This window comes from Macaca mulatta, chromosome 4 (genome assembly GCF_049350105.2).
Source record: "Macaca mulatta isolate MMU2019108-1 chromosome 4, T2T-MMU8v2.0, whole genome shotgun sequence".
Taxonomy (NCBI): Eukaryota; Metazoa; Chordata; class Mammalia; order Primates; family Cercopithecidae; genus Macaca; species Macaca mulatta.
In genome coordinates this window covers 90314370-90340046 of record NC_133409.1, presented here as the reverse complement: position 1 = coordinate 90340046, position 25677 = coordinate 90314370, and the positions used below count along the sequence as shown (strand labels likewise).

At 31.9% G+C, this 25677-nt stretch overlaps 1 protein-coding gene across 2 annotated transcripts in view; it reads left to right on the top strand.

The window, feature by feature from the left end:
• The window catches only part of MANEA (mannosidase endo-alpha), a 31149-nt gene extending 6978 nt beyond the window's left edge, over nucleotides 1-24171 (top strand). The window contains exons 2-5 of one of the 2 annotated variants that reach the window (XM_028847340.2): nucleotides 879-1096; nucleotides 11882-11991; nucleotides 19413-19489; nucleotides 20424-24171. In XM_028847340.2, the coding sequence (XP_028703173.1) occupies nucleotides 1069-1096; nucleotides 11882-11991; nucleotides 19413-19489; nucleotides 20424-21081 (873 nt within the window). In that variant the 5' untranslated portion in view covers nucleotides 879-1068 and the 3' untranslated portion in view covers nucleotides 21082-24171. Of the gene's footprint in view, nucleotides 1-514; nucleotides 1097-11881; nucleotides 11992-19412; nucleotides 19490-20423 lie in introns of both variants that reach the window. The other variant, XM_015136962.3, reaches the window with a different exon arrangement.
• The last annotated feature ends 1506 nt before the right edge of the window (nucleotides 24172-25677 follow it).

The following is a 25677-nucleotide window of genomic DNA, read 5'->3' as shown; positions in this document are numbered from 1 at the left end:
GATGGGTGTGGTGACGCATACCTGTAATCCCAGTAATGTGGGAGGCTCAGACGGGAGGATTGCTTGAGCCCAAGAGTTCAAGACCAGCCTGGTCAACATAGACGTTGTCTCTACAATAAATAAATAAATGATTTTTAAAAATAAAATTTTAGTTCATACACATAGAATGTTCCCTTCCTACATTCAGTATACATATAATCTGTTCAAGTAATGAAAAACATATTTTAATTTCATAAATAAAAATTCCTAAAGCTTCGTCTGACTCAATGTAATTGGCATGTACATGGTGATATATCCAAATGAATATTGCCATTTATTCTAGCCATAGACCCTTACTGTAGACATTTATACATGATGGTATAATTAATATCTTACTTCACTTTCTTAATTTCACCAATATATGATGAAATCAGTATTAATCAACGTAATGAAATTTATGGATTTTAGTTTTCATGTTGAATACATTGGAAAATAATGTTGATAACACTAATTATCTTTTTTTAATAAATTGCAGCAAAACACTTACTATTTTGGAGTTTAAAGTATGTCATCATGGCAAAGTTTCGGAGAAGGACTTGCATCATTTTGGCACTTTTTATTCTATTTATTTTCTCTCTGATGATGGGTTTAAAAATGCTGAGACCAAATACAGCTACTTTTGGAGCTCCTTTTGGACTTGACCTTCTTCCAGAACTTCATCAACGAACTATTCATTTGGGAAAAAGTTTTGATTTCCGAAAGAGTGACAGAATCAACAGTGAAACAAATACCAAGAATTTAAAAAGTGTTGAAATCACTATGAAACCTTCCAAAGCCCCTGAACTTAACTTGGAAGAACTACCACCTCTGAATAATTATCTACATGTATTTTATTACAGTTGGTATGGAAATCCACAATTCGATGGTAAATATATACATTGGAATCATCCAGTGTTGGAGCACTGGGACCCTAGAATAGCCAAGAATTATCCACAAGGGAGACACAACCCTCCAGATGACATTGGCTCCAGCTTTTATCCTGAATTGGGAAGTTACAGTTCTCGGGATCCTTCTGTTATAGAAACTCACATGAGACAAATGCGCTCAGCTTCAATTGGTAATTATTCTGTATATATATATGTGTGTTTGTGTCTGCATATAGGCATATAAATAATTTTTTGTGTAACTTTAAATTACTAGTCAATTTTCACATTATTATTAATTATATTGTTAAGCTCATACCTCCAAATTAAACTGTATATGTGATTTTAAACATCCAGGAAACCACCTTTTAACACTGCCCTTAGTGTATATTGTTTAATTTTTAAATTTTGGAGCATTTCTGGATATATTGTTGATTTCTAATTTAATTCACTTTCTCAATTTTATTAAATTATGATTTTCATAAAATACAATGAATTTCCCACTTTAAGTTTACAGCTTATTGGTATTACTCAAAAGTATATACCTGTTTGAATACCACCCCAATCAAGAGGTAAAATATTTCTATAGCCCGAAACGTTTCATCATAATTCCTTTATGCAGGCCCACCTTCTCCCCTACCGCTGAAAACTGTATACATATCAGCTGGATCTAATTTCTATCAGATCTGATTTCTATCAGACCTGATTTCTATCACTGGAAAATAGTTGTGAGTGTTCTATTACTTTGTGAAAATAGAATCATTCAGCATTTATATGTATGTCTTTTGCTCAGCACAATATTTTGAAATGTACTTAACTATATCAATAGCTTCATCATTTTTATTGACGAGAAATATTCTATTATTTGGTTTTGGCAAATTTGCTTTTATATTCACCTGTTCATAGGTGTTTGGGCTGTTTCAAATTTTAGGCATGTAGCACGTAATTCGGTCTTGCTTTTCTGTTTCTTAAAGTTATTCTGACAGTCTTTTCTTTCTTAATGTCTGTTTATTTCATTTATGTTTAATGTAATAATGACATGATTTTAAATCTGCCATTTTTCTGTTTATTTTCCATTTGTTCCACATGTCTGTGTTTCTTCCCTCTTTTTCTTCTCTTACATTACATATGCGTATTATTCTATTTTATATTTTCTTCTGGCTTATTTTATTCATTTGTTTTATTTATTTTATAATTGTACCTTTTTACAATACGCCCCTTTAACTTAACTGATTCTTATTGTTGTTCCCACCTCTTTTCACCTTTCTCTTCCATTTCCTTCTGGCACTCCAATTACATATATTTAGATAGAGTCATATTGTCTCACAGGTGAATTATAGAAAAAATATAACTTGGTGCCTGAAAATTCTTCAGTTTGTTCATATGGTCTTTGTAAAACCTTCCAGTTTCAGTTTCATTTATCTTTTTAGTGCCCCTACCAGTAGAGCTAGAAGAAGAAATTGGGTATTCGTACATTTTTCTAGCTCTACATAAACGGATGAATTCACCATGGAGCTGATATGTATTTAGAGAAACACAAGAATCTTTGATGAACAAAACACTGTAGAATTCTATGAATCTATATCAGATATGTGCAAGATGAGTTGTTTTCCTTGTATGGACTTTTTCAAGTATTTATAAAATTTAACTTTATAGTATACTTAGAGCTTTAGTTTCTATGTTCTATATGTATTATAACATAAAATAGGCTAGGTCAGTTAAGACAGCATTGACTTGTGTGTGGTCAATATGTATATGTGTGTGTCTGTCTCTATTTACTAATTTGCTTTTGGGAGGAGAATCTTTTCAAATGATTTTTTTTCTATTTTTTACAAAAAAGTTGTATTTTTTTTTTTTTTTTTTTTTTTTTGAGACGGAGTCTCGCTCTGTCGCCCAGGCTGGAGTGCAGTGGCTGGATCTCAGCTCACTGCAAGCTCCACCTCCCGGGTTTACGTCATTCTCCTGCCTCAGCCTCCCGAGTAGCTGGGACTACAGGCGCCCGCCACCTCGCCCGGCTAGTTTTTTGTATTTTTTAGTAGAGACGGGGTTTCACCGTGTTAGCCAGGATAGTCTCGATCTCCTGACCCCGTGATCCGCCCGTCTCGGCCTCCCAAAGTGCTGGGATTACAGGCTTGAGCCACCGCGCCTGGCCAATTATTATTTCAAGACTGTCTTGATATGGCTAAAAACTATGCTAGATTGACAGAGACAATGGTTGTTCTTTAAAGTTTTAATTTTCCTTTGCAATTTGAATAGTGTACAATGAGGGTTTTTTCCCCTCCATTATAAATACAACTATTATGTTAATACATGTTTATAATACATAAACATATATAATATTTATAGTAAATATAAATTTTAGATGTAAATAATACATGTGTTACACTATGTTTGGTATAGTTTGTGATCAGGAAGAAAAGTTTCAATTAACATTTTTGTGCCTATCTCATATTTATAAAGACCATTTTCCCTGTATAGTATTTTACTATTGTATCATATATATGAACATTAATTATTTCTAAACATTGACAGTCATACAGTCATTTCGATTTTAAATGTTGACAGCTTCACTACTGATGTAAATATTTTACTTTTTGATGGATTTTCTCCTAGACAAAATAAAAAAAAAACTTGATAATAAAAGTGACATAATCAATTCGTAAATAAATAAATAATTTCTTAATGAGTTAAATATTGAATTATACTCATTGTTACCAGGCAGAAAAATTTGACTGTTGGAATACTGACTCAAAACCCTACTTTAATCCATGGAGCTGGCATGCTGACTCTGGCATTCTTGGAATCGAATAAGATAGTAAATGAAGGCAATTTAAATTGTTGTATGATTGACTGTGCTTTGACTACATATTTAACATTCATATTTTTCCTTTGATATAAATGGCCTTCTTTTTATCTTAAATTGAATTGATGTGTGAAATAATTATACTGTTATATCACAGAGTACAAGTTGGTTCATTTTCTGCTTTTACAATTAGAAGTGTGGTGTACATAAATCCTAATGGCTCAACCCTTCATTGAAAAGAATGATAAAATTAAAATGAACTATTAATGTTATGTTTAAAATCCAATTATTCTATATAATGTTTTAGATATATTACAATAGCCTATGATAGATTTGTATCCTTTTCAAGTCTTTTAAGTAAAATATTACGTATCATGGATACTATCCTCTTGTATTGCTATATTACAACTCTAAAAGTACCAGATGAATGCCTTCTTATTTTTATTCAGTTTACTAAAACCTTAGTAGATGAGTCAGAAAATGGCCCCCAAGATGTCCACATCCTAATTCCCACAATCTGTGAATATATTATTTTATGTGGCAAAAGGGAATTAGGGTTGCAGATGCAAAAGGTTGCTAATCATCTGAACTTGAGATGGCATTATCCTTCATTATTTGGGTACAGCTAATCTAGTCACATAAGTCCTTATATATAAAAGAAGAAGAGGGAAAAGAGAGTCAGAGGGATGCACTGAGAGACTTGATCCCCTGTTACTATCTTTGAAGATGGAACAAGAAGTTCATGAGCCAAGGAATGTGGTAGCCTCTACAAGCTTGAATGGCAAGGAAAGGGATTCTTTCCTAGAGCCTCCAGAAAGGAACGTCATCCAGTCCAATACCTGGCCTTATCTTGGCATATTAAGACCCATGTCAACACTCCTGACATGCAGAGCTGTAAGATAATAAATTTACATTGTTTTAAGCAACTAAATTTGTGAGAATGTGTTATGGCAAAATAGAGAACTACTACATTAGCAAAACATAATATACTCTATGACTTTAAAATTATCTTCTCCTTGTTTCAGTTTAGCACTAAATATTTATTGACTTTCCATGATGTTCCAAGCTTGTGCTAGATTCTAGGGACATAAAGATGAGCAAGTTACATTCCTCAGGTGTTCCTTTGTTTTCATCATTGTTGCTTTAAAAACAGTAGATGGATTTCAACATTAGAATATTTCCTGAAAGTATGACATACTTGTTTTAGTAAAGTTACAATTCTTGTTTCTGCATCTCCTGCCTTAAAAATTTTGTACATAAAAGTAGAAGTCACAATGAGATGAATTAGATGCATAAAGTTTAAATGTACATAATAATGTCTAATATGATGTCATAAATAATAACTATTTGCATTAAGTTTAAAATTTATATTTATAACTGTAGAGTGGTGATATTCCATAAAGCTTTCATATTGCTATAAATGCCCAACCTTTGGTTTCATTGATTTTCTCTGGAAAAGCATGTGTATTCTGCTGTTGTTGAATGAAGTATGTTATAAGTGTGAGTTGGTTCAAGTTCTTCCTAGTATTACTCAGGTCTCTATCCTTGATTTTCTTTCTACTTGTTCTATTAATTACTAGTAAATGAATATTGAAGAGTCCAAGCAAATTTGTGAATATATCTATTTCTGTCTTCAGATCTGTCAGTTTTTCTTCATATGTTGTGAAGATCTTTTGTTAGGTGCATTAAACATTTAGGATTGTTACGATTTTTGGATAATTGAGTACTTTCTTACTCTGTAATATTCCCATTTATTTCTGGTAATATTATTTGTTCTGAAGGCTACTTTGACATTAATATAACTGTTTAGTTTTCCTTGATCAGTATTTGCTGGGTATATCTTTTTCCATTCTTTTATTTTAACTTATCTATGTCTTTATACTTAAAGTGGTTTTCTTGTACATCGCATATGGTTGGTTCCTCATTTTTTTGATAAAATATGAAAATTATATTTTTAAATGGGTGTCATTAGACTATTTGTACTTAATATGATTATTAATATGATTGGATTGATTAAATCTACCATCTTGTTAACAGCTTCATGTTTCATTCTGTTTCCTTTTTTTCTTTTTCATTTTCTTTTCCATTAGTTGAACAATTTTTATGATTATATTTAGTCTATAGTATTTACTTATAGTATTTACTTATTATGTGTAACTTTTTTCTTTTTTGTCATTAACTCAGAATTTTCCAAATATATCTTTGTATAATCACAGTCTACTTGCAAATGATACATACTTCGTGTGTAATGTAAGATCTTCACCACTGATATTCCCTATGTTTCCCTCCCATACTTTGCTATTGGCATAATTCTATCACATAAGAAATGATATTTTACTATCGTTGCTGTAGACCAGAAGTTGGCAAGCATTTTCTGTAAAGGACTACCTAATATATTTTTTTTGATTTTGTGAGTCCCTCACTCTCTCTCTTTGCAACCACTCAGCTCTATCTTTATAGTGTGAAAATGGTTATAAGCAATAGATAGACAAATATATAGATGAATTGGCCTGTAAAAGGCAAGATTTGGCTCATGGGTCATAGTTTGCTGATCACTCTTTTCAATAATCAGTTGTTTTCCATAGTTATTAAAAGTAAGAATGTTTTTTTACATTTATTCCATATTTTAATGTAGGTCCAAGTGTATGCCTAGTATCATATTGTTTCTCTCTTAAAAATTTCTTTTATCTTGTTTTACTGATCTCCTTGCAATGAATACTTTCAAATTTTGTTTGTAGCCTTTATTTTGAAAGATGTTTCATCAGCTGTGCAATTCTCAATGGGCAGGTTTTTGAGGATTGTTTGCTTTTGGAATTTTGAAAATTTACTCCATTTTTTTTTTCTTCTTTTTCTTCTGTCTTTAATGGTTTCTGATGGGTAGCCTGCCGTAATTTAAAAAAATCTTTTTATATCCTCATTTTCTTGGATGAATATGTTTTGTTGTTGTTGTTTCCTGGCTGCATTTAATTTTTTTCTTTTTTTTCCTTTTTATATTTTGGTTTTTAGCAGTCTAAACATGGTATGGTTAGTTGTTACTCCTGTTGTTTTTTGGTATTTATCCTTCTTGGTGTTCTCTGAATTTTTTAATCTGTTGCTTTGTGTCTTTTATTAATTTTGGTAAATTCTTAGTGTTTATTATTATTTTTTGAGACGCAGTCCCACCCTGTCACCCAGGCTGGAGTGCAGTGGCGCGCAGCTCACTGTCACTGCAACCTCCGCCTCCTGAGTTCAAGCCATTCTTCTGCCTCACCCTCCCAAGAAGCTGGGGCTACAGACACGCTCCACCATGTGTAGCCAATTTTTGTACTTTTAGTAGAGACAAGGTTTCACCATGTTGGCCAGGATGGTGTCTATCTCCTGACCTCGTGATCCACGTGCCTCGGCCTCCCAAAGTGCTGGAATTACAGGCGTGAGCCACCATGTCCAGCCTGGTTATTTTTTCAGATAAACTGTCTACTTCTGGGTTTCCAATTACATGTATACTAGAACTTTGATATTTATCTCACAACTGTAAAATGCCTTGTTCTATTCTTTTCCCCAGTCTTTTTTCTCATTATGGTAATTTGGATAAGGTAATTTCTTTTGACTTGCCTTGAAGTTTCCTGATTGTCTTCTCACGTCTGTTAATGAGCCTATTAAAGGCATTAATTCATCTTTTTAAATAGTTTTTCATTCCTGGCATTTCTGTTTTATTTGTTCTTATAGTTCCCATGTCTCTGCTGAAATTTCTTGCCAGATCTTGTGTGTTAGCTACTTTTCCCATTAGATCTTTTAAGTTAGTCATTACAGTAATTTTAAATTCTCTCTCTGATGATTCCAATATCTGTCTCATATGTGAGACTGGTTCTATTGATTGCTTTGTCTGTTGGCAGTGAATTGTTTTTCTTGCTTTTTTTCTGTACCTTGTAATATTTTGTTAAAAGTGTGTCACCCTGAGTAAGATAATGAAAATTGTGTTATGTCTAGAAATGAGCTTTCCTTTTTTTCTCTTAAAGCTTTAGTTTGAAAGAATGTTTGAGATGTTCAAAAAAAGCTCTAAGTTTCCTATGAACACATTACAAGTTTTCTGGGGCTCAAGGTATCCAAATTTATCATTATACTGTCTTCTTGTTATTAAATGTTATTTATAATCACTTTTTAGGTCTTTTACTGTGCGTGATGCATTGTCTCATTTGTGCTTTTTAAAACAGACCTTATCCTCCGTTTTACAGATGTGGAAACTTAAGTAAAATAACTTACCTAAAGATACACATCTATCAAATAACAGAATAAGGACTCGATTCTCTAGGCCTATCTGATTTTTATACCCTATATTCTTAACTTATCTGATTTGAATACATCACTTTACTAACAACAACAAAAAAATTAACTATCAATTATATTGAAGGTCCTATAATAAATGACATGGAAGGATGACATAAGCAACATGACATGAGTTTTTGCATTTAGTTTGCTCGTATTTCAAGAATAGACTTCAAAGAGCATCCTAGAGTTTGCTAAGCAATTAGGATGACAGAGATACCGAGTAGTAGATTTTACTTATAAGTGATACTCAGTTGGCTTATTTTATAGACATTTCTCTGGTTACTATCAAGGATTCACTGCCATTGTAAATTCCCAGCACTCCTCAGAAGTAAGACAATCACTGGCGTGGTTCCCAGGCTAGTATTTATTCAGTGTCACAGTCCAAAAGACACTGTATAATGATTAATTGAACTGTGGATCACAGTATAGGGATAGAGTTAGATATCTGGAAGTCATAATTGATGGAATAAAGAAGCTGAAACATAACATTATAAGAGAGAAGAAAGAACATTCTTCCAAAGCCATAGAGTATACTTACAAAGAGGATAAAAGAGGAAGAGAAATTACTAGACCAAGAATAGGGTGGTTAATTAGAAGAATCAGAATAATATGGCAGTGCTGTCCAGTAGAATTTTCTGTGATGATGAAAATGTTCTCTATCTGTGCTGCCTAAAACAGTAGATATATACTCATACGTGGCTATTGAACACTTGAAATGTAGCTAGTTGAGTGTGCAAGAAAACTTAATTCTTTTAAATTTTAATGTATATGGTAGATAATGGGTATTATTTTGGACAGCATAGGACTAGAATGTAATCAAGCTTGAGGAAGAGAGTAAAGAAGTGGTGGAATGGAGATAATAGTCTTAAAACGGATAAGATTGGCTGGGCGCAGTGGCTCAAGGCTGTAATCCCAACACTTTGGGAGGCCGAGGCGGGAGGATCACGAGATCAGGAGGATCACGAGATCAGGAGATCGAGACCATCCTAGCCAACATGGTGAAACCCCATCTCTACTAAAAATACAAAAATTAGCCTTGTGTGGCGGTGGGCACCTGTAATCCCAGAGGAGGGATTCTATCTGTGATCGATAGAATGAGGCAGGAGAATCACTTGAACCTGGGAGGCGGTGGTTGCAATGAGCCGAGATTGCGCCATTGCACTCCAGCCTGGCAACAGAGCAAGATTCCGTCTCAAAAAAAAAAAAAAAAAAGATGCTAAAGCTCATGTGTGTGTACACGTGTATGTGTGTGCTAGGAGAGGGGTATAGTTGAAGAGGGAGGGAAAAATGTGAGGAAAAAAACAGAGAACATTGTAGTTTAAGGAACCAATATTTATCGAATACTGTAGTCTAGTTAATGGAATTCTATGTATGTACTTAAAATATATCCTGAAAGGCAGGAATTATCTGTGTTTTGATGGTGAGGCCACAGAAGCAAGAAGTTAACTTGCCCTTAGTTCATGTAGCTGATAAGTGGTGAGATACTTGAATACATGTTCAAAGCCCATGCATATTCTGTTAAACTGCCCTGCCTCTCACAAAAAGAAATCAGAGTAGTAGATGAATTAGGAAAAGGACAAAAGTCACAATTTTTCAAGGTAAGTGCTTTTTGTCTTTTCTCTTTTAAACCATGAAGGTAATTTTTAGAAGTGTGTGTAATGGCAATATCTGAAGTTGTTGCATGTTGTTGCTGTTGTCTTGATTCTGCTGATTCTTGTGCATGGTGTTTTATTCTTTGTGTTCTTAATTATCTTTGATTGTATACTATTTATTGTTCTTTTAAAAAAACTTTTTGTAAGTAATTTGAGGCCCAGGAAGAAGATGCCTTCCTCCAGAAAGGATTTTCTTTTGCTTCTGCCTGGTGACTGTTGAGAATACCATGTCTGGGTTACCTTAAATTAGGTCTAAAGCTAGAGGACTGTACAAGCACTGTGAACCTGCAGTTTAATTCACTGTTAAGTTGGTTTACTTCTACCAGTTTTGCTTGGGGCAAACAGACCTCGTTGCTCACTTATCTTTCTGGTTTCACATTTTCCCTTCAATTTGGCCAGGAAATTTCTTACTCTCTTCAGCTCTTTGACTCTAAGACATTTTCTCCCCATGGTTTATATAATAATAATGGTTATTTTCATGGAGAGTACTTGGTCTACTATTAGACCAACTGTTATTTTAAACTAGTCCACTCAGGAATCTTGTTTTGTTTTTACTTTTATGGAAGAATGCTTTGCTTATAATTTTCAGATTCATGGCATAATCTTTCTGTTGTTTAATGTTTATTTTTTTTCTCTTTTATTTTTTGCATAAAATAATTTTTTGGTTGCATGTTTAGAAAACTTTTGTTGTCATTCTTATTTTCATTGGTGATACTCTTCTTACAAGCTGGGCTAGTAATCTTACAAGATTATAAGTGATTGCTTATAAAATGTTGTATTAATTGTCTCCAGACATTTTTCTCACCAGCATTCCTCTCTAGGATATGCCTTCCTCTGGCTAGCCAGTTTCCCTCAAGCCTCATATGTTACAGGTTATTTTTTCTATCTTTTATTCTAGTTGCCATTCTTATTTTCAGAGTGGATAGGGGACATAAGGATTATTTTTCCATTAACTTTGATTTTGTTGTCCTAATGGGACTTACTTATTTGTACATGGCATGGCTAGCACAAAACTTAGGTCTTAAAATTTATTTCTCTGGCAGTTTCTTACCTTCAATTTCTTAATTTCCTCATGCTTCTCTTTTGGTACTATTGTTATTTACTTCCCTGCCTTAAAGAGTCTGTTGATTTATCTAGAAATTTGTGCCATCTTTCTGATGACTGTCCATTTCTTTGTATATATAATGAGGCTTTGAATTAATTGATCTTAAATATTCTGTCTCCGGTTAGTGATTTCCATGTAATTTATGCTTCCAACACATAATTTATAAGTTCAGAAATAAGTAGGCAGGCACTACAGAGAGGAAGAGTAATTATTTTACTATGTTAAAATTTTCTGTTAAAAGGTATTGATCTACACAAAAACAGCATATATATGTTTATGGCAGTTTTATTCATAATTGCCAAAAATTGGAAACAACCAAGATGTCCTTCATTAGGTGAATGTATAAACATACATACAATGACTTATTATGCAGCAGTAAAAAGAAATGAGCTATCAAGTTATGAAAAGATATGAAGGAACCTAAAAATTCAAGTTGCTAAATGAATGAAGCCAATTCTAAAAAGCTACATACTTTATGATTCCAACTATATGACCTTCTGGAAAAGGCAAAATTATAGGCAGCAAAAAGCTTAGTTATTGCCAGGGGTGAGGGGGAGAGGGAACAGGGATGAATCAGTATAGCACGGGAGGTTTATGGAGCTGGTAAAACTAGTTTGTCAGCTACTGTAATGGAGGACATATGGTATAATAGATTTGTCAAAACCTGTTGAACTATACAACACAAAATGTGAACACTGATGTAAACTATGGACTTCAGTTAATGAAAATCTTTCAATATTGGGTCATCAATTGTAGCAAATGTACCACACCAATGAAAGATGTTAATAATAGGAAAAACCGTGTGGAGGGTAGGGGCAGGTAGGAGGAAGAGTATATGAGAACTCCATACTTTCTTTGCTATTTTTATGTAAACCTAAAACTCTAAAAGGTAAAGTCTGTTCACTTTTACAAAAGCATATTAATGCCTGATAAAGAGGTCATAAATATTGACAAAGTGATCAAATAACCATATGTATTCTGAAGGAACTTAACAAAACCACCTCGTGGAAATATGTTCTTTTATTGCCAACTGTTTGGTACTTACTATGCCTTTTTAAGAATATCTGCACTCATGTTCTTGTCTTTTCCCTTTCTTTTCGGTCTTTTCTATTAGGTGTACTAGCCCTCTCTTGGTACCCACCTGATGTAAATGATGAAAATGGAGAACCTACTGATAACTTGGTACCCACTATTTTGGATAAAGCTCATAAATATAACCTGAAGGTATTTTATTTTCAAGCTATACATAAGTTAATTCTTTTGGACAAAAGGATAGTAATAACAATTTTTGAAATAGTCATGTTAATTAAAAATGATAATGACTTAGAATCTCTTAAATACTCTATTTCATAAAGAAAATTTATATAATAGGAATTTCAATCTTATCTAAATTATATTTTAGAGATTCTTTACTATGTTTCTAATCATGTTTTATATTTATTTATATTATATATATATATTTATATTTATATATTTATAATAGGCCTACATTCAATCCTGGCTCAGCCACTTTGTAGCTTTATAATATGACTTGTCTCAGTTTCTTCATCTCTAAAATGGAAATAGCAACAAAACCTTCCTTACACACAGAGTGGTTATAAAGATTATATGAGATAATTCATGTAAAACATAGATTCCTGTCTGGCACAGAGTAAGCATTAAGTAAAAAAACTTAGTGCTTATTTAAATTATTTAAAGAAGGTAAAATATGATTATCTTAACAGATACTGAAAATTTTAGGAAAGAAAAATTCATGTTAATAAAGTCCTTAGTAACCAAAGTTCTTTAGCTTGATAACGGGTGTCTCTTAGTAGCGTATTTTAAACACTGTATCTGATGGAGAAAAAGTAGTGTTATGCTCAACCAAGATCAATACAAGATTACAATATTATTTAGTGCTGTTATGGAGACTCTAAACAAGCAGTTCGACTAAAAAATGCAAAAAGAAGAAATAGTTCTAAATAAAATATGGTTTTTTTCTTTGCAAATGACAAATACTTACAAAACCCCTGAAAACTGCCAAAAAACTATGAAAAATAATGAATTCAGTAAGGTGCCTGGAATGAAAACATGTACATTTCAGTAAGATTCCTCTATTACAGAACAAAATGGGAAAGTGTGCATTGAAAATAACATCAAATGTATATGCAAAGAAATCTTTAACATTTTATCAAAAGATATGGAAGACCTGCATAAATGACTTCCCATGACTTTGATGAGAAGATTCAAATTGCAGAAATAGCCATTCTCACATTTTTCTTTCTTTTAATAACTTTTGTAAACTTAATGCAATCCCAATTAGAAATTCTGATGAGATTTTAAACACAGAATTTAACAAACTAATTTCAAAGTTTATAAATATGTTGGAATCAAGTAAGACTTAAAGTTTTTAATGAGGGGAAAAATTTGTCTTCTCAGATAATATATACTATAAATTGATAGAAATTAAAGAATATAACATTAGCCTCAGTTTGGAGAAAGAGATGGATGCAGAATCTTGACACTTAATATGGAAATCTATTATGTAATTCAAAAAATCATTAAAAATCAGTTATAAAAAGAATATTCATGATCTTGCCCTCAGGAAACTGCTTTATTTTATTTTATTTTATTTTATTTTATTTTATTTTATTTTATTTTATTTTATTTTATTTTTGGTATTATCTTCTCTGTTCTGTGTCCTTCGACATTTTTGTTTCATATCAGGTAACTCTTATTCTCTGCTTGCTCATGTTTCTTAGAGTTTTTCCTTCTTGTTCAATGTATTGTGTTTGAAAATCTTAATGAAAATGTCAGGTTGAGCACAGTGGCTCACACCTGTAATCACAGCACTTTGGGATGCCAAGGTAGGCAGAGCTCTTGATGCCAGGAGTTCAAGACCAGCCTGGCCAACATGTTGAAACCCCATCTCTACTAAAACACAAAAAGTAGCTGGGCATGGTGGTGCACACCTGTAGTCCCAGCTACTACTCAGGAGGCTGAGGCACGAGAATTGCTTGAACCTGGGAGGCAGAGATTGCAGTGAGCTGAGATTGGTGCCACTGCACTCCAGCCTGTACGACAGAGTGAGAGTCTATCTCAAAAAAAGGATTTAGGGTCTTTTAACTAGAGACCACTTACCATTATCCTGAGTTCTCAGATTGCAACCACTCTTAAAATTTGCTGAACAGTTTTATTTGCTCTGTAACTTCTTGCAGTTATATTCTAATGGAAGACAATCTGGTTTGTCCATTAGTGGTAATTGGGCCCTGTAAGATATGTTATGGACCACTGTGGAAATATTTCATTTCAAATAAAAATATGAAGCATTAATTTTGTCTTAATTTTCCTTTTGCAGCCTAGAGATTGAGTAGTTATTGGAGAATAGAAATGGAACTCTAGGGAGAAAGAGCTAAATAGGCAAGCATTTTTTTTATTCCTGTCCATAAAGCTGCTGCTTCTTTCTAATTTACTATCCTGAAACTGTTAAGACAGCATCTCTCAAATTAGCTGTCTAGCAAGAGCTGTCATCTGCTGTGTCCCTTGGTGCCTTTCAGTGAGTTCTTACTGACATTTGAAATCTGCAAATAGGCAAGCCTCCAGGTTCTGGCACCCAGGCGGAAGTTGGGTAAGTGATTGATTTATCTTCCACAAAACAAGTCCAAGAGCTGCTCCTCTGGCCCGACCCTGCCAAAATCCTGGAAGATGGGAACTCAAGAAACTGGCTATTTTAGTACTTTCAGGAAATTTTTAAAGAGAAAATGAAATTGTTATGATATATGAAGATTGGTCGGCTTTTTCTCCTGTTTAAAGCATCTGTGTAGAGAAGGAGAGTGTGGCAAAGAGCTCGACCACTGATTGCCTATTTAATGTTGCCAACATACTTGATCTCTCTGTGCTACAGATTTTATATCTAATGATCAGAAAAACTTGGAACGCAATAGACTGATGTTTTCCAAAATTTTCAGAACAGTTTCTTGGCCTCATGTCTGGTGAGGAACTATGTATAGACAAAGAATAGACCTGGAATCATGAGGCTGGAGCTTGTTCCAACTGAGTAGCTCTGGAATCTTATATTAGTTCCTTGATCTTCTTGGCTTATCCCCTTCATTTGTACAATGACAATGAAACCATAAGATGGTTTTATTTATTAGATTTGTTTATGATTTCTGTTGTTGTGGAACGGACATTTTTCCCAATTCAATAAAATGCAGTAAATCCTGTTTTTTTAAAGAATGGAAAACTTTCCCTTTTCTTGCTAATATAAGGAAATTTTAATGTTTAATGAATGACAATACCTTACTAGAATTATTTAATGTGCTAAGGCAATCCGATAGAAAAGATTAATGATGTTGTAGATTGCGTGCTGACAAATTGTAGCCTCCAGTGCACATAACTGACCACGTCTAAAACCTTAAGTGTAAAATGCATTCATTAGTAACATCTCTTTTTTTTGGCTAATCTTCAAAGCATGGAAATACTGTGCCCTTTTTTCACCATTTTGATTAATATTAATTAGCTTACCCCCCACCCCCAAAAAACCCTTCCATGTATCAATTTTATTTTTAAAATATTCTAATGGTTTTAATGTTTTAATTCTCCTTTTTTATTGATGTCTTTCTCTAGTTTTTTTTTTTTTTTTACTCTTTCTACTTTTTGAGGTAAAAATAATTTTTATTTTTATTCTTTTTTGTTTAGGGATGGAGAATTTTTAGGGAATGAATTCATCTCACAGTTAAGCTTTTGTTATAGTTCATTCATTTTGATTATATAATGTTTTTACTAATATTAGTCATTAAATATTTTGTAATCGTAATTTTGATTTGTTAACTTCAACCAAGAGTTATTTTAAGTAAGCGCCTTTTAAATTATAAACAAACATGCAAGAAAAGGACATGATTGGCGCTTTATTTAGTTTTCATTATCTTTAGCAAATGTGACTAGGTTTTTTTTTTTGAAGGTGTAAGTAAGTGAAAGTAAAATTTAAATCTTGATTTTTCAAAGCGATTTAGTTTCTGTTCTTTTAAAGTATACTTGTCTGCATGTTTTGCTAGAGCAAAGGCTGTTGCACTTATAACCGTCATTGGTAGGCTGGTTTTGCAGACAGTATAAAAATCAGGGCTGGATTCCTTCCTCTATATGCTCTCTGTCCTGCACCATTAAGAACAATGGAACAGTTTTTTGAGTGAGACATGATAGAGATGTTTGGTAGATACTGTCATTGTTTAGCAAATATTCTGGTTTTCCTTCCCCTCCATGCAGAGTAAGTATACTTCCTGCCCTGTTGTTGGGTCTGGCCTTATGGCTTGCTTTGGCTGATGAGATGTGAGAAAAGATAATGTATACTATGCACTTACATGATTATACTCCTATTCTCTTTTATGAGAAAAGCATGCCCCCTTCTGTCTAGGGCTCAGAATGACAGACACATGAGCTGATTTGAACCAGCCTGGAGCAGAGCCATCATAAGCCAATTCATAGATTTTATGTTCAAAAAGCAAATGTTTGTCTTTTAGAGCCACTGAGATTGTGGGGTTGTTACATGGCATTATTTAATCAAAACTTGACTGAATTAAATCATTCCTCTAAGTAAAGAAAAATTGGGCAGATTCAGTGATTTTTTTTTTTTGTTCAGGATTATAGGGGAAAAAACCAACTCAGCCCTGGTGATCTTCTTGCATTTTAATAAATTTAGTATGTTATTTTAAAGTAGCGTATTTTCTTTCTACTTTATGCAGAAATCACATTTCTTATACTAGGTTTATCAACATCCATTATTTCTTTGCGTATGGCTCTAGAGTCATTTTATCTGCTTTTCAGGCTTATGCCGATTACCACCATGTGATACATGCATATAAGTATGTGTGTGATTCTTTTTTAAATGATTTTCACCTACATTTGAAACATGTTATATTAGTCATGGCCTCTCCTTTTTCATTTTCCTTGTTAAATGAATATTGTGAATTTGTGGCAAAAACTTTGGGAATCTTACCTAAATTCAGTATAAATGGTAGATTTAAGAGTTTAACTGTTGTTTGTTTTTGCATGCAAATCATTAGTCCATTTATTTATGCATGCATTCATTCATTTAGTGCCTGCTACGTGTCAGATGCAGTCCCAGATGCTGACAATATTACGAAGAAGGATAAAGTATTATCTCTGTCCCTAAAATGCCTTGTAATCTACTGGAGGTCAGACACAAAGACAAGTAAATTTCAGGAAGAGGAAAGAAGTATGAGGTATTATGGCACCACCTAGGAGTAGGAAGACCTACCTCATTTTTGTTGTGTCAGGGGATAGGGGAGTGTGCAGGGGTGAAGGTAGGGAATGGAGTTGGAGAAGGGGAAAAATACCAGATTTTCATTTAAGAAAGTTCGTTTTGTTTATTAAAATTTATTAAAGTTATTAAAATGCAGGAAAAAAAGACAGGAAAGGTCAAAATTAAAAACATGAAATGAGGGAACGTTTATGTTCTTATTCTCTAAAGATAGACTCTAAAGATTTTATATATAGAATTCTATTATTTTAAAATTGAACTAATAGATTTTTCCAAATGGAATAGAGAGATGGAGACTAGATCACATCATTAATTAAAATTGCAAAGTAATTTTATTATAATTAAGACATTAGAAATACATGAGGGAAAATTTTAAATGTTTTATATTTACCAATAATAGCTTTTTGCATTTACTGCAAATATATTGATCTGTGCTTTTCAAAAATAGCATGCTATTTGTTGTTTGCAACTGTAAAAGCAAATTCATTTTGATATAGGATATTTCAAGTTAGATATTGCTTAAATATGGTGTCCTTTATGTATAACATGGAAATTTAGAAAACACAGTGATGTATCTGAAGGAAGAATTACCCAAGGAAACATTATATAATAGTATGAAAATACCTACACACTTGGTAATTTGCTTTCAACTGAATTTAAAAACAAATACCAAAGTTACTGAGAAATCTAACTGCCCTAGCAGTTACTACCCTGGCAATACTAACAATAAGGTGCAAAAATGAATTTGACTTAGTTTTTTACGACAAAAACTTATTTTTGTAATATCACTGTAATTTATTTAAAGTAGAAAATTATATTTTTATTAAATATTATTTAACTTTAAAATTGATTATATGAAAACAAATAGCATTGATTAATGTAAAATACATTTTGCTTTAATTGGGTAATTGAAAACAGAGGAGTTTCATATTGCAATAGAAGTCTCTAGTTCCATAAATACCTCATAGAGCCTGAAACCTGAAATTAAAACAGTAAATTTATTAGAGTACCATAAAGATTTTTAATTGATGTTGGTAAGTCAGTAAAACTAGGAATAAAAGTGAAAATCCTCATTCTTTGTTTTATGAATCTGAAATAGATTGTCGTCTAAGAGAAGTATCTTCTGTATTTTTTACTTTACTAGTTAGAAGTGGCATACAGCATGGTTTTACTAGCCATAATTTGTCTGTCTTGATTTATGTATAGCCAACTTTAAGTTAAAAAATTTTAGTCTGTGCACAGTATTTTAAAAATACTTGGCCGGGCGCAGTGGCTCATGCTTGTATTCCCAGCACTTTGGGAGGCCGAGGCGGGCGGATCACAAGGTGAGGAGATCGAGACCATCCTAGCTAACATGGTGAAACCCATCTCTACTAAAAATACAAAAAATTAGCTGGGCGTGGTGGCGGGCGCATGCAGTCCCAGCTACTGGCCAGACTGAGGCAGAGGCAGGAGAACGGCGTGAACCCGGGAGGCAGAGCTTGCAGTGAGCCGAGATCGCCCCCCTGCACTCCAGCCTGGGCAACAGAGTGAGACTCCATCTCAAAAAAAAAAAAAAAAAAAATTATAATTACTGCTCTCTATATGTTTACATATTTATAATGTGTGTGTGTGTATATCTATGTGTGTGTGTGTTTGTGTATGTGTGTGTGTGTGTGTGTGTGTGTGTGTATGGGATATCCAAACCTAGGCATTATGAAAATTATTGTCCTTTATGACACTAGTGGATATTATTTTTAAGCGATTTCATTATAAATTCTTTAATAGAAGTAAATGTATATTATTTTGTAAAATGCTGTTTTAATGGTATGGAAGGATTTATATGTAAATAAATTTGCTAATGACTTCCATTTAAATTTAAGCTTAATGGTCACATGCCTGTAAAGAATCCAGATTTTTCTATTTTTTTGGTCGTTTTCCTAAAAGAAACATATATCTGAATATAGAGTATTTCCTATATATCTTATATGGGATATAAATATGTAAGAAACATATTTTTATAAGGAGTAAACATAAAAAGGAGCCTTGCATAGTGGTTAAGCATTCGAACTCGGAATTCAGATCATCAGTATTACCTCCAACAAACTGGGTGACTTGGAACAACTTACTGAACATTTCTTAAGGTTCTGTCTATCTTTGATTACCTTACTAAGAAAATAAATACCTTAGGGATTTGTGAAGATTAACCAAGATAATAAGTATAAAATGTTTGGCATGTTATTTAGCAGTAAATTTTATTGGTAAAAATTCTCTGGTAGTTTCTGTGTTTGATAAATATTAATCTTAAATTAAGGTGATTTAATCAGTTACTTTATTAAATATATGAAATATACTTCAGTTTAACATTATAGATAATTTATCCCCTAACTGATTTTTTTGTTTGTTTTAGGTTACTTTTCACATAGAACCATATAGCAATCGAGATGATCAAAACATGTACCAAAATATCAAGTATATTATAGACAAGTGAGTTTCTTCAGTATTTATATTGTTATATTATCCAGTGATAATTATTGTTTTAAGAATAGTACATTAAATTATATTTGAGATTTGAATGATTTATGATTATTCCATTTTTAATAAAATAAAATTAAATTGTTTTTAAATTTTATTAAAGGAACATTGCTGAAGTTCCTTACAATTCACTTTCTTTTTGGCAGATTGCTGTTTTTACTGTGTTACAGGTTTATAGACTATGATTTCTGTAATTTTGATATTTTAAATTGACATTGTTTTCTAAACCTTCGGAATATAGCTTTATCTTTTTAAAAAGAAGGTTCAGATTATTAAAAGTGGAGTATTTCTTTTAACGCAGTAGACCCAGAGCTGATATTGTCATTTATATCTAGCCTGATCAAAAAGAATTTATTAATGCAGTTTTCATTTTTTCAAACAATTTTACTGATAACAGTCTGTGACAGATGCCATAGTCTTCCAAGGAAACTTGTCAGCAACAGTAGAATATTTATTACTGATAGATAAAAAAGCAGTTTATGTATTAATGTAGCGAACCATAGGCTTTTTATGGCATTAGTCATCATTCGTAAACCTCAATATGAGATAGTTAATCACTTGTTTGGTAATGCATCTAGTATCTCATTTTCTAATGTGTAAAATTAAAAATGCATTTTTAATTACTACACTTACACAACTGATTCCCCTAAGAAATTTAAGTTGTTACAATTATATTATTATCTTTAAATCAGAGACCAAATATTTTTTAGGAAAGAAAAATGTTATTACTGTCATTAGATTATCTTTTAATATTTTAAGTTATTTTGACCAAAAGTAATGTGTTCAAACTGCACTGATTCCTTCATTTTCAGTACATAAACAGTTTTTATCTGTAGCAAATTAGTTGTGAATATTCATTCCGCTTTTATATATGCTTATTTTCTAGATACGGAAATCATCCGGCCTTTTACAGGTACAAGACGAAGACCGGCAATGCTCTTCCTATGTTTTATGTCTATGATTCCTATATTACCAAACCTGAAAAATGGGCCAATCTGTTAACCACCTCAGGGTCTCGGAGTATTCGCAATTCTCCTTATGATGGATTGTTTATTGCCCTTCTAGTTGAAGAAAAACATAAGTATGATATTCTTCAAAGTGGTTTTGATGGAATTTACACATATTTTGCCACAAATGGCTTTACTTATGGCTCATCACATCAGAATTGGGCTAGCCTAAAATTATTTTGTGATAAATACAACTTAATATTTATCCCAAGTGTGGGCCCAGGATACATAGATACCAGCATCCGTCCATGGAACACGCAAAACACTCGGAACCGGATCAATGGGAAGTATTATGAAATTGCTCTGAGTGCCGCACTTCAGACACACCCCAGCTTAATTTCTATCACCTCTTTTAATGAGTGGCATGAAGGAACTCAGATTGAAAAAGCTGTTCCCAAAAGAACCAGTAATACAGTGTACCTAGATTACCGTCCTCATAAACCAGGTCTTTACCTAGAACTGACTCGCAAGTGGTCTGAAAAATACAGTAAGGAAAGAACAACTTATACATTAGATCACCAGCTGCCTGTTTCTTAATGCATTAATTAAAGTTTAATAGTTATAAAAATCACCTAATTTTTAAAAATAGCTTTCTTTTTGCGTTATGGAAAGAAAACTATCAAAACCAGTATATACTAGTAGTTATATTTAAAAATACATTTTAAAAATTCTTACAGATAATATTATAATTGTTACCCTTCACAATACCACATGAGAAAATATCAGACAAAATGTATACAAATATATTCCTTATGGCATAATTTACTGCATTTCTGACTGAAATCAAAATTCTGATTTGATGGCAATTGAATTTTAATTTTACAATAGATAAATGCTTGTGTTACCTAAAGCACTTAGCACACAGTTAAATATACTGACATCCTAGACCCAAAGAAATAGGATTGTGTGTATATTTGGGATATCTATCAAAGAAAAAAAAACCCTGAAAGATAATGTACATGTTTTATGTCATATTTTAAAAATAATTTAATCAACTATATTGTTTTAATATTTAGACTCTGGATAACTCTTCAATAATGAGGAAATTCTTAAGATTAACAAAATCACTGTACCTTCCTCTCAATTTTGCTGTGAATGTGAACCCAAAATGGCTTTAAATTAATAGTCTTTTTAAAAAAATTTAATTACATAAATTAAACCTTACCATGACCAAATTGTGTTAGGAAGGCCTGCTATCTACGGCACAGTGCGTCATTTGCAGATTTGTGGTTACCTATACCATGCTAGGTGTTTTGGCATGTTTAGTGTTTCTGCTTTACAGTGCTGAATTCCGTATTTTAGAAGCTATGGAAAGTCCTTTTATGAAAAAGTTAATGATTGCTTCTCAGTTATTAGGAAAAGTTATTTCACAATTATTATGTAGATATGATGCCCAAATATTATTTTTAGTATATCTGGTCAATTTTTTAAGTTGTTACTATTATATTATTCTTATCTTTAAATCAGAGACCAAATATTTTTTTAGGAAAGAAAAATGTTATTACTGTCATTAGATTGTCTTTTAATTTAAGTTATTTTGACCAAAAGTAATAGAGAAAATTTACTTACCATTTTAGGTTCTAGAGACATGGAAATGAAAATTATTTTATGTCTAGGGTAAGTCCAGAAGTTTAGCTTTACATTAAGTTTAACACTGTATAATAATGAAGAAACTAATATTTTACTTAAAAACTAATAGTTTCAATTTTTTATATAGTAATATCCCCATTTTATAAATGTTAGACTTTTATCATACCTATAGGTTAAAATACTTGTCATCAATAACTTGTCGTATTGTGACAAATTGATCACTTGTATACTAAAAATAAATCTGCTTAAAAACTAAATAAAATGCACTCTATTCTTATAGTTAATGTTTATAACTATAACTATAGTAAAGAAATATATATATCCTGTTACATAAATGTTATTTCTTAGGTGTTCCATTAAGAAAAGCAATAGAATAATACTAAAAAATAATGCCTATAAATCTTCAGAGTATAAAGACATCCATTCAGAAACATAAATTAGCACTAAATTTTTTATAAAATAACTCACCAGATGACAAAATTTATTTTATTTTTAAACAATGGTTTTGACACAAATTATATTATTGAAAAGAGGCATTACTGTTTAATTTATTTATAGTTTTGGAATTTGTCATTTCTCAGAGAATGATCAGGCCTTAGGAAATTAATACAGTAGTAGTAATCATTATTTTCTAGGGGAAAATAAAAGAATAAATCACTATGCTGATATTTTGATATAACCAAGCACTTACATAGTAATACTGTATAGATACAACCTGTGGATTTTCTTCTTATATCCATTTAACTTGAATATATTATTTTAGGTATAATTTATAAATGTCATACCTAATACTCTTTTATGATATACCATATTTCATTAAAGTTTTGTTAGAGAAGTATCTACCACTGAGGAGTTTTTTGTGTATGTTGTGTATTTGAACCCACCATGACAGAAAGTAAGTTTTAGGAAATAGTTGTGAGATTAAAGGAAAGTCTATAAAAACAAGGTCAGCATATTCTCAACACAGATACCACCACTTTCTATCTTTTTCCCATTATAGACATGGCGAATCCACACAGCATACTTCACCTCTTAGCTTTGTTGTGATTCCTCAACACATTACCCTAACCAACCAGCAGCAACAGATTTCAGAGTAGGATAAAGCAGATTCTCTCTTCATTGCACAAAGTTATTCTCAATGGAAGAATGGCATCTGATCTCATAATTACTAGTTTATAATTATATTAATATGTTTTTTCTCCCTTTTTAATAAAATAATTACAGTCATCCCTCACTGTCTGTGGGGGATTGGTTCCAGTTACCCCTATGGAAACCAAAATCTGCAAATGCTCAAGTCCCTGATATAAACTGGCATATTAGTTGCATATAACCTATGCACATCCTCCTGTACACATTAAATCATCTCTAGATTACTTATAACACTTAATACAATGTAAATGCTATGTAAATAGTTGTTATACTGTACCAGTTAGTGAATAATGAAAATGACATGAAAAAAAAAAGTCTGTACATCTTCAGAGTTTTCAGTCGGCAATTTCTTGGCCATGGATGTAGAACCCACAAATAAGGTGAGCCAACTGCATTAGGAAATATCTCTCATAATTCTGTTAATTCTTAGGAAAGCTTTCAAAATCTTCCTCAGGTATTCATTACAGCTGCCTTTACCATTTTATTTGTAACACAGTTTCAATTGTTATGATCACAAGTAAATAAGAGCAAAGAATTTATTTCTTGATTCAAAAAAAACTATGTTTGAATTCAATATAGTATAATAACTGTTAAAACAAAGTGGTATAATACAATGCATGAATCATAATGGATTCTTTCATAAGTTATTAATTTTTATGGTTTAATCAGTCTAATTGTTTTGACTGTATAGAAACCAAATATTTTACTGTTTCTTTTAAGAACTAATATTGTCAACAACTGCTGTTATTAATGTTTACTTGAGTTAACTTTTTTCTGTTTTAAGACTAATTAAAAATTACTATTTTGTTATATGGAATGGTTAATTTTTACTTCATAAAATTATGAATACATCGTATTTTAGATATTAAAGTCTATCATTTCTCTTTATGAAATGTCTTATTTGATTTCTGATTAACAAATGAAAAGGAGTATCCAGTCATCATTCTTTATATGTTTTCTCTTTTGAGATATGCAGCACTTACAAAGTGGATATCTTTAACTGCATATACTTTTTAAATCTGTAAGCTTGTGTTAAATATACACACATACATGCACACATAATTGTTTTTTTTTTTTAATTTGGGAGCTGTTTCTCTTTTTTTTTCTTCTTTGAGTATAATCATATATTAGCTCCGACATCCGTTAGGAAATTAATCTTCTAAAACAGCAAAGTAACAAACCAGTAGAGAACCTACCAAGTTCCTGCACGTTTTCAAACTGACCACAGTTAGCCAGTTTAAACATGACTGCTCCTAAACTCTACGGTGCTTACAGAAACAGTCTTTAAAAATCTATATTTAAATTTTGAATTACACTCACATCACGTAGTGAAGAAAAGCAATAATTTACAACCAGCAAAATTTCAGTTATTTTTGCAAATATTTATAATTTCTAAATGAAAACTTGATGTAGCCACAAGCAAAAAGGCTTTATGGCTCAAAGCATTACTTTTTCAATATTAAAATAATACAATTTAAAAATTATATTAACATTTCTAGTCTTTAAAAAAATGTACTCCAAATTAAGTTTTATACTATGTTGTCGTATATCCACATAAAGGCTAAATGTTACTGTGGGCTTGTTGCCAGATTATTATCCTTGAGAATTTAGGTACTATTTTGGCTTAATTACTTTATAGAGACTCATTCATCCTTAGTCAAATCAAAGAACTGAGTAGTGGCTATTATGTTCCAACTACCAATGAAGGGAGGAACGTTTTTCAAAGTGATTAGCTTTTTTAGTTGTTATATCATTACTACTTACGGCATCAAAAGACAAAGGACTAATGAACAAAAATAGTCATACATCTAAAATTTATTGAAATCAAAACATAATGGCACTTCTATATTAGATATTCTATATTGGAAGATACTGAATTTCAGGTTTCTCAGATTACATTAAATTAGCCATAAATTTTACCATAAAGTCAAAAAATCTTTGGAAGCTAAACCCCATATAAATATTTTATGATAGAAAAGAGTGATGCCCTGTAGTAAGATAAAACTGCTTACAATTATGGTATATGATTGTATTATGCTTTTGTGTTTTCATTTTTGAAAAGAATAGGTTAAAAATCTGAGCAAAGATCACTATAAGCAACACAATGAGAATTATGAGCTACTCAATTATATTTAAAATACATGATTACAATTATTGTATAAAAGTGCTTTTGAATTTTACCAAAAGTCATTATCAAAACACTCTAGTTGTGTTAATTTGATAATAGAGTCTAATGTGATACAAATTTTGCCCTGAAATTGCCTTGAAAATATCAAATGCAAAGAAAAAAAAAAAAAAAAAACTCTTTGGAAGAAATTCAGCTGAAATGCATGTATTAAACTTTAGAAATTTTTATGTTTGAACACAGTCACCTAAACGAGTAGCATGCCACAA